This window comes from Misgurnus anguillicaudatus, chromosome 21 (genome assembly GCF_027580225.2).
Source record: "Misgurnus anguillicaudatus chromosome 21, ASM2758022v2, whole genome shotgun sequence".
In the NCBI taxonomy this organism is placed as follows: domain Eukaryota; kingdom Metazoa; phylum Chordata; class Actinopteri; order Cypriniformes; family Cobitidae; genus Misgurnus; species Misgurnus anguillicaudatus.
In genome coordinates this window covers 5,585,595-5,600,231 of record NC_073357.2, presented here as the reverse complement: position 1 = coordinate 5,600,231, position 14,637 = coordinate 5,585,595, and the positions used below count along the sequence as shown (strand labels likewise).

The 14,637-nt window shown below is 34.6% G+C and overlaps 1 protein-coding gene across 5 annotated transcripts in view; it reads right to left on the bottom strand.

The window, feature by feature from the left end:
- Positions 1-14,637, bottom strand: part of arnt2 (aryl-hydrocarbon receptor nuclear translocator 2) — a 144,342-nt gene that overhangs the window by 40,694 nt on the left and 89,011 nt on the right. For all 5 annotated transcript variants that reach the window (XM_073859869.1, XM_073859872.1, XM_073859868.1 and 2 more), the window contains one exon: positions 14,469-14,620. In XM_073859869.1, coding sequence (XP_073715970.1) covers positions 14,469-14,620 — 152 coding nt within the window. The remainder of the gene's footprint in view (positions 1-14,468; positions 14,621-14,637) is intronic.

Below are 14,637 nucleotides of genomic sequence, written 5' to 3'. Positions count from 1 at the left end.
CAATGGTTGTAACTGGGGTGGTTGCTTTTCAAATAATACAAATTTGTACTTAAAGAGTGAATATTAGTACATCAAAGATATTTATCGGTACCTCAATGATACCTAATTGGTACATAATAGGACAGTGACACCTTTACCATGTGCACCTTTCAGGTTTTCTGTTCAAAGTGCACATATGTTTCCTAAAAAATGCTGTCTACGTAAGCAGCTCAATATGTTTTGGAATGAATCTTTAGTGTCCTTGCCTTGAAGGAAGATAGATATTGAGTCCCTGCCTGCTTTTGTCTGAATGGAAATATCCTATTGAATAGTTGAGCCGTATTATAAGATGTCTTTGTTCAGTTTCAATACCATTGTGATTTGTTATGAAGCTTCCAATTCACCTTAAAATTAATGAGGGACCTTTCCTTATCTAAAGGAAGACGCATTATGCTCAAAAATCCCATTATGTCAAGAAGTGATTGGAAATCGCCCATGAAAATACCCAAACATTAGCGCTTTCGATTTGGAAGCGCATTAGGCCACCTGGACCAGCACTGGAATGAAATGGATCGAAACCAAAACATTGAACTACACTTGAACTTCTTGGGAACAGAGAGAAACAAAAAATGCAAAAATGGCAAAAACATCCACGCATCCAAGTTTCCACAGAAACCCAAAGTCAACCCTGCCTCCCTCCGCAATTAATTCGCTTCATCTCCACGTGTGAGAAATGAATGCGAGAACGCAACAGCGCTTTAATCTCGACATGGGAAATCATACTCTCGTCTGCGCACGGGGGGCTGCCACAGGTTTTTGAATGGTAGGTGTCTCAGAGGACGCAAGCTTGGATTGAAGGATGAGCCGTGGACTTGGCCGAACTCCTGTAGGATGGCTCGCGGTTGTCATGGTAATGAGGAAGTAGTGAACTGCACTAAAACTAATGCATGTATGGCGGGCACAAATGAAGACAAGCAGAGACAAAGTATTCATCTTATAACTCATATTACAATATCAAATGTTGGCTGAAAGTCTAACAAGCTTGAGTTAGATTAAATGCAGCGCCTTTGAACACTATCCATCCTTTTAGAGAGCTCATCCAATAGCTCTGACTACGGCGGGATCAGTATGTCTGTCTGGCGCCTGTGAAAAAACATCGAAACTTTTGTTGCAGAATTGCTAATGACCTGTCTGTTTGTTGTGAGGATCCAAATCTCATGTTTTCGGTCAATGTAAGTGAACATCAGATGTGGTCTGTTTTAAAGATTTATGATCTGGGTTGGTAAACTCAAAAGTTGTAGATTGGGCTGAAAAAACTCAACAACCCTTTTTACAATATCTGATATGACCATCATTTCACCAAACAGCCATAAATGCGTGTTATGTGATAATGATAGCCGAAAGAAGCAACTACAGAGCCAAAAAGTTATGTGATGTTCATTCAAAACTAGGACGGTTCACTGGAGGTCATATGGGGTTGGACCAAATTATCTTTCCATCAATCACCAGTCCAAAACTGCTGGCATGGCACCACACTGCCATAGGCTCATTTTGCAGCTGCCAAAAAGACATGTTTGAAAAGATTCAGGACGCAAGAAGCTGGAACATGCTGTTGCTGATACAAAGTACTTTGGATAACAAGTCTTTAAATGACACAGCAGTTTTAAAAAATCTCATGGCAATTTGTATGTATTTTACAAGGTGGCTAAAGCATGATTTATACTTCTGCGACCCATGCTGTGCGCACACCGCAAAAAAGACTTTATTTTTTCTATTTTTGTCTGGTTTTCAGTACAAATATATAAAAAATCTTTTCATTTCGTTCATCAAGAAAATGCTTCTTGATTTTAAATTAGTGCCTTGAATCAAGCAGTGTACCTTGTTTTAAGTTTTTTGCACTGCAAAAAATGATTTTCAAGAAAAAAAATTCTTCGTATTTTTGTCTTGTTTTCAGTAAAAATATCTAAAAATTCTTGAATTAAGATGCTTTTTCTTGATGAGCAAAACGACCCAAAATAAGTCTAGTTTTTAGACCAAAAATATACAATTTAAGTGATTTTGTGCATAAAAAAACAAAAAAATCCTGCCAATGGGGTAAGCAAAATATTTGTGAACATTTTTCTTAAATACTAAATTCAAGAAAAATTTGCATACCCCATTGGTATATTTTTTTGTGCTTGTTTTATGCACAAAATCACTTAAATTTGATATTTTTGGTATAAAAACTATAGACTTATTTTCTTGGGTCGTTTTGCTCATCAAGAAAAGCATCTTATTTAAGAATTTTTAGATATTTTTACTGAAAACAAGACAAAAATACTAAGTAAGAAAGTCATTTTTTATTGCAGCTTGATGCACTGCAAAAAAATTACTTTCTTAGTGTTTTAGTTTCATTTTCAGTAAAAATATCTAAAAATTCTTAAATCAAAATGCAGCAAAATGACCTAAGAAATTAAGTCTAATTTTTAGAAAAAAAATAAAAATAATTTGTGGTTAAAACAAGAAACAAATCTGCTAATACACTGCAAGTATTTTTGTCTTGTTTTCAGTAAAAAATATCTAAAAATTATTAAATTAAGATTTTTTTTCTTCTAAAAGTTTTTTCTTGATGAACAAAACGACCCAAGAAAATAAGTCTAGTTTTTAGACCAAAAATATCAAATTTAAGTGATTTTGTGTATAGAACAAGCAAAAAATCTGCCAATGGAGTAAGCAAAAGAATCTTGAACATTTTTCTTAAACACTAAATTCAAGAAAAATTCACTGCAAAAAATGATTTTCAAGAAATAATTTTCTTAGTATTTTTGTCTTGTTTTCAGTAAAAATATCTAAAAATTCTTAAAAAAGATGCTTTTCTGGATGAGCAAAGTGACAAAAATATTAAGTTTAAGTAATTAAAAAAAATTCTTGAAATAAGTTTACTTTTTCATAAACACTCAATTAAAAAAGAATCTTATTCCATTGGCAGATTTTTTTGCTTGTTTAAAGCATCAATTCGCATCAAATCAAGTTTACATTTTTTGTCTAAAAACTAGACTTATTTTCCTAGGTCATTTTGCTCATCAAGAAAATACATCTTGATTTTGCATTGTGCGCACGTCTCCAAAAATGTAACAACACATCAATTCTACGTGGGCCGCAAGCGCTGTGATTGGTCTGCTAAAAACCCTACCTTGAGTAAAAAAATCTGTTTCTCATGCGCATTTCCACTTGTGACAGTAAAAAGCAAGATGGAGCAACTTGAGGAGCGATATTTAACAACTCAAGCTGCAAAAAAGTCACTATCACAACGTTGCTTTATCTTCGGCTTTTGCACCAGCACTGTAAAATGCCCGTGTACACTGACTACTAGCGACCTGCATTTGTAAACGCATGTCGATGAGAACAACGACACAGAAATATAAAAATATAAAAACTGAAACGTAGGCCCTCCAATCATCTTTATCCGGCCCGCCGGTCATCTTTGTCTGATGTAAAAATCAGCGTTGTTACTTTAAAGCTACCTTTCCACTGTCCATGACAAATGACGGCCGATAAACCAAAAGGAGTGTCCAATTTGAGCTTTGGATGCATAAAAACATAAACTTGTGCGACTACACCGCATGTGACACGCCAACCGGAAGTGATGTAATTCAGTGTGTTCCAATCAAAATCTGTGTGCAAGGTGAAAATTATTAATCCTTTTTTGTATTTTTGTATCAGTAACACTTGAATCCTTTAATACGAATCAGAGAAAATATAATTGATTACTGAAAAGTAAATTATTACATATAAATATATTACATATAAATTTGCGCTGGAATGAGCATCTCTCCCATGTTGACCTGGATTTACGATTAAACTGAAATTTCATTACGACGGCCACTAGGAATATTTTACAAATATTAAAAAAAGAAAATATGAGAAAATAAAAGGCAAAATAGTGCATACAAGATGTGTGCATTATTAAAAAAAATTCATGTTTTCTAATACCTATAACAAAAACAACATAAGTTTTAACATACATAATAATAATAAAATATATATAATAGGTAAAAGTAAAAAAATATATAAAGGATAAAAATGGTAAAAGTTTGGCCTGCATCATATTTACATTTAAAAAATCTGTCCCTCAAGAAAGAGTAGTTGAAGACCCCTGTTGTTGGGCTATACGCAAAGAATAAATCGAGTGTAATTCGTATGACCAAATTCGCTTTTGTGCAATTTTACTTTCACCCCTGTAACGTTGGGTTTAAAGATCGAGTATCATTATTGTGTTTTGTTTTTTTACAAATAATGTTTTTGTATGACTCATTTCGTACGGATTCATGCGAATCAGGAAACTTGTAAATATGTTGAGATTCATGTGAGCTTAGGTTTGCTTTTTCAAAACATTAGTATTGATGGGCTCACCATGATACAGAGAAGCTCATGCATTCACGTCATTTTATTGTAAAAGTTAATAGAAAATATGTCAATATTACATTATTTTCTGTAGCTACAATATACCAAACTCATTTTTTTCCTGAAAAGAATTCAAGTTTTTGCAGGCACCGTTGACCTTATTAGCTTATAAAAATCCAATATGCTGGTCAGTCAGACTTTGTAAAAATAAACCCAATATTTCAATTAAATGTGGCATGACTACTGATATCTGAAAGATGAAACAAGAGAAATGTCTCAGCCAAAGAGTTCAGTTCAGTTTGATTTGATAGATTTTTAATACCCATAAGTTTTATTATAAGCGTGCTCTTTAGGAACCTTAGGGCTAAATAAAACATATATTACGAAAAGCAATTTCACAAGAATGTGTTGCTTTATGGAGGCTTGACCCCAGCATACAATCTTAAATGTTTTAACCAGTAAGAATTTCTTGATCGCCAATACTCGTCCATAACTAAACCCAGATGAAGAAGCTTTAAATGAATGCTGGTTATCATTTTAAAAAAGGTCAACTGGGTTAATGTGTGTTTTTATAGCTCAGTGGTAGCATTGCATTAGCAGTCCAAAAGGTTATGATTTCGAACACACATACTGATAAATGCATACTGGATATTAAATCATCTGGCAAATGCATAAATGTAATGTAAAAACAACATAAGGGTGAGTACATTCTGGCCTGTAACACTAAGCTTTTGGCTTTTTGCTTGCTGTTTACACCTTATCGGATTCCCTCCCTTCCCCACCGTCTGTCTGGAGGGTGAATGTTTATCCGTGTCTCTTTCCACCCACCTTGCTTTCCCTCTGTCTCTCCCATGGCATTTTTCTCTATCTGTGGGCAGTTTGCCCGTCTGAAGCTCCTGTCTCACCTTGGCCCTGCTGCACATGAATATTTATCTCACTGATGCCTTCTGCCCTTATTATTTACCCATAATCTCAAAGTCGGTATAAAGAAAGTGACAGAATGCCTTGCTTTTTGAACCCACATTTATCAGGAAATACATTTAACAGAGTATTATTCGTTCTTGGATGTCTAATGCAAAAAAATGCATTAGTAAGAGTATGTAAACCTAAATTTAAACTATAATAGAAAGGGTGGGGAATTGAGGGATTTTCCAATAAAAAAATGCAATTTCGTATAAATAAATATACAAACTGAATGATAATTAGTTCTGTTTTGCGCATGAAGGCAGGCCATGTTATAAAACATGAACTGGTACCAGGTTAGTTACTTGTGATTCTCATCCCTTCTGGACTGGTTGTGAGAATAATGGTCACGATTATCTGCATTACACGGAGGTCCATTCACATGACATTTAGTATTGAAGTTTTAGATTTAATTTGACCTGATATTCTAAACTATTAGTTTAGCTTTCATGTTTGTACTTGTTATCATACTTTACTTTTCATTCCTCCTGCCTCCTCTGTGCCCCTGATGTGTCGTGCGTGTACACCATAGGTTGGGGAGTTTGGGATTGAGGACAGGTTTGATGAATCTTTCCCATACATTTACACCCTCCCAAAAGTACAGTACATATACACAACCAATCATTCAGGTTTTTACAGACACAGACAGTGTTTCTCTCTCTCTCCCACACACACACACACACACACACACACACACACACACACACCATACCTGTCAAGTTTTGAATTTGAAAATAAGGGAAATTTTCCAGCGCCCACCGCGAACAGTCCCACCACCAACCCAAACAAGCTCCAGTATTCCTTACATTTTAAGACTGGTGAGGGACGGATAATATTTTTTAAACCAGTGCTGATAATTGTGTTAAAAATAACTAAACAAACTAATTCATTAGCAAGAAAACTAGTGAAACACACAGCTCTGTGAAAACTATATTTCATAAGTCACACTCAAACTGTACATATTATACACACAAATTTGCATCTGTACAAAACCCAATGGCCTTAGATTGAAAAGCCTTATTTTAACTTATTTTGCATTATACCTTAATGCCAAAATTATTTATAATCCATTCACTTTTCTTTGTAATGAGAACTGTCATTTAGAAAATGAAAATGCTAGATGGGGCAGTGGCCCAAACCAAAAAGGGCACTACAGGGGGTGGTACTATTAGTATGGTTTTAATAAAGTATTATAAATAAATGATGTGTTACTATATTACTAGCATCAACTTAGACAAAAATATAAAATAATACCAAGAATTAAAGTGTGACAATAGATATTCAATATAATATACCTGCTGGCTTGATGGAGCTTTGAATCCATGTTTGCAATGTTGAAGGACGGCGGGAAAGAAGGGTAAAATACGGGAATTTCCCGGCCAAAACGGGATACTTGACAGGTATGACACACACACACACACACACACACACACACACACACACACACACACACACACACACACACACACACACACACACACACACACACACACACACACACACACACACACATTTGTACAACGATCTTTGTTAGGACATTCATATGGAGCTTTTCCATTGCATAGTACCCCACGGTTTGGTTTGGGTCAGGTCAGCTCACCTCAATTTGGCTTGGTTAGCTTTTCATTGAGTTTAGTAACACTTTGGAGGGAGTGGGAGGGATTATAGGCGTGTCGTTATATTTGCGCTGCCTACTGCTGTGACATCATACAAGTGAGAGCGTTGTTGTACATCCCCATACATTTATTTATTTCTCAGTCCGCCACAAAATTAAAATTGACCACCACAAATAGATGTTTGCACATCGCGTTTCTACCTTTGTCTCACATGACAGTTTTTGTACAAACACTCGTGGCGTCAGTCGACGCGCTCCGCTGAGCCTCATTGAAGTTGCATTTAAGCATATAATGCTGACGTGCTCGTCGCAAATGTGCTGCCACAAACTGCAAGTCTGGAAAAACTGTTATGGTGTTCCTGATTCACAACCTATGGATGTTTTTCATCGCTAAAAAGGAGTTTGGGAACTTACAGCAGAGCACAGATGACAACATGTTTGGTTGAGACAGCGCAAGCAAGCACTAAGGTAATAGCTAATAACATTATAGCGATGACACTGGTAGTGACGATTCTCTCAGTGTTCTAGGGTTTTTTCACGTCACGTTTGGTATCAGGTCGGATCGCTTGGAACCCAGATCGAGGTGGTACAAAAAAAAAACGTATCGGGTACTACATACTGCACCCAATGTAAAATCTCCCAAAAGTAAACTGACCCGACAGAAACCAAACCGTGGGGTACTGGAAAAGCGCCAATAGACGCAATTCCTACCGCCTTAACCTAACCCAGTGCTTCTCAATTATTTTCTGTCACGCCCCCCCTAGGAAGAGGTAAACAGTTTGCGCCCCCCCAACTATCCGCCGCGACTGTAAATAGTATAATTTGTCTATAAAATTACACATCTGCAAAACATTGTATCCTTATTAACATTGAGAAAACACAAAAAAATAAATATCGATCAACTTACAACAAAGAATAACTTTATTAACATTGTTTTTTAGTCTGTAACAGAAAAGACTTAAAATGCATCAATTTGCCTGAAATAAAAAAATCTATCCTTATTTAAAGTATAATATTTTTGGACCATTTGATACTGAAAAATTAAATATAATCAATAAATAATAATAAAAAACACAAGCGGCTTATCAGCATGATTGGGGTGTAATGTCTTTAAAAATCACTTCCTGAAAAAGTATTTTCCCTGGGGTCTCGCGCGCCCCCCCCTGGTGTCGCTTCGAGCCCCCCCTTGGGGGTCCCGCCCCACTATTTGAGAAGCACTGACCTAACCCCAACCACATACCAATTCTAACCCTAAACCCAAGTCTTAACCCTCAAACAGCCCTTTAACTCTTTCCACATCAGCGTTTTTTTTTTAAAAAGCGGCAGTATTTTTTTGATTTAGAGAAAAGTTTATACCTTCCAGAAAAGTTCTTCTTTAAATATCTAAACATACAATGTAACAAATTAAAGAACAGACCCTCTGGCTTTCAAAAAAAAAGTTTGATCCTTCCTTTCTTTGTTCTCTTTTATCACCTCTCAGATTAGGGTAGAATCTTCAAAAATACCAAATTTTGAATAAAAAGCTGAGATAATTGGTTTTTTGTGAAGAACTTTTGATAGAGATCAGATTCAGAGCGATAATCAAAACATACACGGAGTTCAACTGTTTGGTTAAGAGCGCCACCTGGTGGATAATAGCGTAAATATAGATTGCCGGAAATGTTGTCATTGGCAGGGAAGTGTTTTCTCTTAAATGACGAGTTAACTCGTCAATGGCGGGGGAAAGAGTTGAAGGGGTCTCAGAAAGTGAAAAGCCAAAAAGTTCTCACTTTCTCTTATTGTCTTCACTCCAATGGTCCATAGACTTGTTTTTATAGAGTACTAGTTATAAATACTGTAAACTTACCCTAACTCACAGCTTAACCCTAACAATATCAAATTTTGTCCACAGATACCAATAGCAGATTATTAACATTGGTGGTATCAGCCAATTCCGATATTTTCTTGTTTATATATACTTGCTTTAACTTAATTCTGAAGATTACATTTTCTGAATGTTATTAATTCATATAATGACCATTAATATTCAACATTAAACTAGTGATGTTTCTTTACATTTTCTATAAATAGAGTAAAATTTGTTGGATTTTCCGATTCGCTTTTGATTGATTTATTGGCCCTGACTATCAGTCAATAGCCGATAGTGTTAAAAATCGCTTTTATCTACCAATAACGACTATTGGCCAACATCTTGGTGGAACTCGGTGGATCTCTAGTTTTTAACTCTTTCGCCGCCATTGACGAGATATCTCGTCAATTAAGAGAAAACGCTTCCCCGCCAATGACGAGATTTTCTGTCTTTCCGCACTTCCGCAACTTATACAACCCGGAAGTAGCGCCTCACGTGAAAGAGAAAGAACTCTGTGTATGTTTTAAAGATCGCTCTGCATCTGATCCCTATCAAAAGTCCTTCGCAAAAATGGAATTATCTCAGCTATTTGCTCAAAATTTGGTGTTTTTGAAGAAACCTACCCATGTTTGAGAGGTGATTACAAGAGAACTAATGAAGGTAGGATGAAACTTTTTTTTTGTTTAAAAGCAGAGGGTCTGTTCTTTCAATATATTGTTTGTTTATATATTTAAAGAAGAACATTTTCTGGAAGGCATTAAACTTTTGTGAAAATCATGAAAAATGCTGGCGCTGGCTGGCAACTTTTTTTTAAAAACGCTGGCGGGGAAAGAGTTAATATTCCCCAACAAGATTTTGTGTGGTTGTGTGTGATCTCACATGTATAAAAGTTGAGACATTCAATTCATTGAGTATCTTTGTCCTATTACACATTACTCAAAGAGCAACTATGGTCAGTTTCACAATTTTACATTTCCTTTGGTGTGTAAGTGTGTATAAGTACACGTTTACGATATGCAAAAGGTACGCGAGATATCGTCTCCAACGTAAATCTCTTTTCTTGTGTACAATAAACACACGGATTGTCGGCAACCGTTTACTTCCTGGGATTGGTGATGTAGTAAAGAGCGACATTATCATAATTCCTCCCGCTTTGGACTCACAGCCTGTAAGTTAACTCCTGTCAGCATTGCATTGTGAGCAAATCTTTCAAACATGGTAAGGAGCGTAACATTTCCAGTTGACGTCAGAGGTATTCAGGCCAATCACAACATACAGATTAGCTGGCCAATCAGGGACACTGAACTTTTCAAATCAATAAGTTTTGTACAAAATCAATAGGTTTTTCAGGGAGGCAGGGATATCTGGATCTACAAAAATGTACAGTATGTGGAAAATAATGTGTTTTTGAACCATAAACCACGCAAACACATTGTATTATTCCAAATACACAAAATAACGTTGTTTTTAGCAATGAAATAGGTGCACATTCATATATTACATAATATTAGTCTGATAAGTGGTGCTGACATTTTATTAAGCAATCTTCTTTGATGTTTGAACAGCTTCAAAGGAAACATGTTAACTTTGGAATGATGTTTGCTTTTGGTGATTATTTTATAGGTTTCTCCTTTGTGCTCAGAAACCCATTAGTCACGTTAGTCTTTTGTAATATCCTGTAAACTAACAAAAGCCAGCACCTTACTGACAGGTGGAAAAACCACAGCTGAATCATGTTAGCAAAATGCCAAAACATTGTAACATCAAGTTATGCAGTCAGTCCCTTACTGAGCAAATTTTAGCTCCTTATATTCATGTTGTTTGTTTACTAAAGCTCGGATATATGCTTTCATAGAAATACTTATTTAAGTTATAACACAAGCGTATTTATTTTTCCTTACGGAGTTGCAATGTTCTGCGTATGACCCAGGACCTCTCTCAAGGGAGACCTAACTGCTTCCTCTCATTCAGTGGCGTGAAAATAAAGAACAGGATATCAGCGTGTATCAAGGACAAAAACATGCACAACACGAACAAATCTAACACCGAATTGTTTTGCTTTTTATTGTGTCAAGAGTCGCACTGGTGAGACAATTATGAAATGATGAAAAATGTATTGAGAGTGGTAAATAGGAAACTCCATTTTGTATCAGACACCCTTTTATTTTTTTTAAATTACTGGAAAGTGTAAAAAACAGAGGACACAGTAAAGCTATGTCACAAATGATAACTATATTATGCTATTTAAGGAGACAGTAACCTTTTCATTATCCTAATTTGTTTATATTTAACTATACGAATAAATCTAATTAGTAGAAAAGCTAAAGTTTATGATACACTGTCCGAAAAAATTGTCCCTAGCTGTCACTGGGGCAGAGCTTTGCACCTCAAGAGAGATATTAATACCTCAAAGGTACATAGTGGTAACAAATGTATACATACCTGTACCTAAATGGTACATATTAGTATTGATACTGCCTCAGTAACCATCTTTTTCTGACAGTGTATTGTCATACTACCAAGGCTGTCGCTAGTGGGGTGAAAGGTGGTGACAATTAGAAACGACCACCACTGTCCAAAGGGCACCACAAAATCCAGAGATTATATTATATAATAGAGGTCTTCTTAGGTCAACTTTATGTATGTGCACAATAAACTGACAACAGAACTTGTTATACCTCACACAGAGGGTTCTAAAATTTACCAAATAAACATTTGATGTAACTGTTTTTGCAGTGATATGGACCCAACGCTGCATGGCTTAACCCATTACTGTAATGTTTTCATTTAATTTTAGGTGAATCAGTCTCCAAATGCAATAATTAAAAAAAAGTTAATTATTATTATTAGATAATTACTTTTTTTTTTTTGGGGGGGGGCATTTTGCCTTTTTTTGATAGACAGTAATTGAGAGACAACAGGAAAGTACAGGGTGGAGGGAGGGGTATGGGATCGGCAAAGGACCTCGGGCCGGGATTCGAACTCGGGTCGCCGGAAGTGCGTCTGCACCATATTTCAGAGCACTGTGCACTATACCATCGGCTCCGACATTAATTTTATTTTTATTCATTTTATATATACTCTGTATTTATATATAAATACACACACATGCATGTATGCATTTAAGAAACACGCACACATGCACATACATGCATGCATATATATAATTTTTATATATTTTCTATTATATATATAAATAAAAAATTATGTATATAAATAAAAAACAATCTTAAATGTATTGTGTGTGTGTGTATTTATATATACATAATAATTACACACAATACAAAAAAAACATATATTATGCAAACATAAACTTTTATTTTGTACATGATTAATCACGATTAATTTTTTATATTAAAATGTCAATATTTTATTTATTTTTTACGCATGCACGCACGCACATACATACATACACATATTTTTTATATATTTTGTATTATATATAAATAAATAAAAAAATTATATAAATAAAAAAATCTTACACTGCAAAAAATGACTTTCTTACTTAGTATTTTTGTCTTGTTTTCAGTAGAAATATCAAAAAATTCTTAAATCCAGATGTATTTTCTTGATGAGCAAAATGACCTAAATAAATAATACGGGTTTTTAGACAAAAAAATATACATTTAAGTGAATTTGTGCTTAAAACAAGCAAAAATATCTGCCAATGGAGTGAGAAAATTTTACTTGAATTAAGTGTTCAAGAAAAAAGAAATCTTATTTCACAATTTTTTTTCTCACCCCATTGGCAGATAATTTTGCTTTTTTTAAAGACAATTTCACTTAAATTGTATATTATCTGTCCCAAAACTAGACTCATTCACCTAGGTCACCTTGCTCATCAAGAAAACGCATCCTAATCCAAAAAATTCTAGACATTTCTACTGAAAACAAGACAAAAATACTAAGTTAGAAAGTCATTTTTTGCAGTGTAAATGTATTGTGTGTGTATTTATATATACATAATTATTACACACAATACACAAAAACATATATTATGCAAACACAAACTTTTATTTTGTACATGATTATTCACGCTTAATATTTGACAGCCCTAGTCACTAATAATATTTTATATTAAAATGTCAATATTTGATTTATTTTTTACGCATGCACGCACATACACACACACACACACACATAATTTTTATAGATTTTGTATTATATATAAATTGATAAAAAATTTACATAAATAAAAATTTCTTAAATGTATTTTGTGTGTATTTATAATAATTACACACAATACACACAAATATATAAAGAGTTTTGTTGCAAAACGAGATAACTCTGTTTTTAACATTTTTGTCAAAACATGTTTATTATTATGTTATTATTTTGTTTTATGGTGGTACTTAGCTGTAAAACGAGATTTCTGGAAAAAAAACTGAGTTATCTCGTTTGCAACGAAACTCTTCATATATTATGCAAACACAAACTTTTATTTTGTACATGATTAATCACGATTAATATTTGACAGCCCTAGTCACTAATAATATGTTATATTAAAATGTCAATATTTGACTTATTTTTTACGCACGCACGCACATAATTTTTATATATTTTGTATTATATATAAATAAATAAATATGTACATAAATAAAATAATTCTTATATTTATTGTGTTTTTATTTATTTATACGCATAATATTTACACAAAAAACACACACTCACACACACACACACACATATATTATGCAAACACAAAGTTTTATTTTTTACACGGTTAATCTTTTGACAGCGCTAGTCACTAATAATATTTTATATTAAAATGTCAATATATTTTATTTGTGTGTGCTCTATATCTTTTTGCTTTTTATACTGCATTGTTAGCAAACATAAGCAACAAGCCAAACTCTATTGGAATAAATACGACGAGTCAAGTCTCTAATGTGCTTTTCATTAAAATCATTATTATTTTTGTGGCTCATGTAAAGCCTTTAAAATGAATCTCTTATGGAGTTATAAAGTAGGTCCGGAAGTCCCCTTAGAAGGTAATGGCCTATATGTAAAAGCAGCTCACTAGATTAACAAAACAGAGCTATAATAAATTGACAGGTTAGATTAGATTAAGTGATGGTACTGTAAGGGTAAAACCCACACATTTGCAGAATTATTTTTCACCTTACATCCAGCGAAAGCCCAACCTGAAAGCAACAAACAACAACAGCGACCCCTGAGGCGTCAAAGTAAATAAGGCTTGCTTGTAAAATGCACTTTTCCAACAGAGGAAATATGTGCAAATAAATCAAGCTGATTCTTTCTGTTACCACCACAGGCGAATATGCTGCCTCATTTCAGAGGTGTTAAACAAAAGGAGAATAAATGGCATCGATCGAATCTCCGAGGACACGTAAACAAAAGACAGACTTATCATCCGGGCGCGACTCACGTGGATATGCCCGATTGATGCTAATTACAAACCGTATCCAAGACCATCAGTCATCAAAAGTACACTTGTTTGAAACGCTGGAATTATTAGCAGTCGGGATTTGGGCAATCCAGACAAAGCACTGTGCCCAATGTGTAGTTAATTTAAATAGTCTGCTGAGAAAAGATGTGATTTGGTTTTGTGTGGGAGTGAAGATAGGAAAGGACGAGACAAAATGAAACAACAGAAGGACAGAATACAACAGATAAGACGATAACAGAATACCAGAGAGAGATCGATGCTTGACATACTTCACATTTGTGTTCGTGCAAATGATGTACTCGATCTCGTCTGAATAAGGGTTCTGGAAGGTGAAACTGCTGGTTCGGATGAGCATCCATTCGCGGTTCTTCATCCGGAACCGGTACATGACCGACAGAACCTGGCCTTTCAGCTTCACTACCTAAACAAAACAAAAAA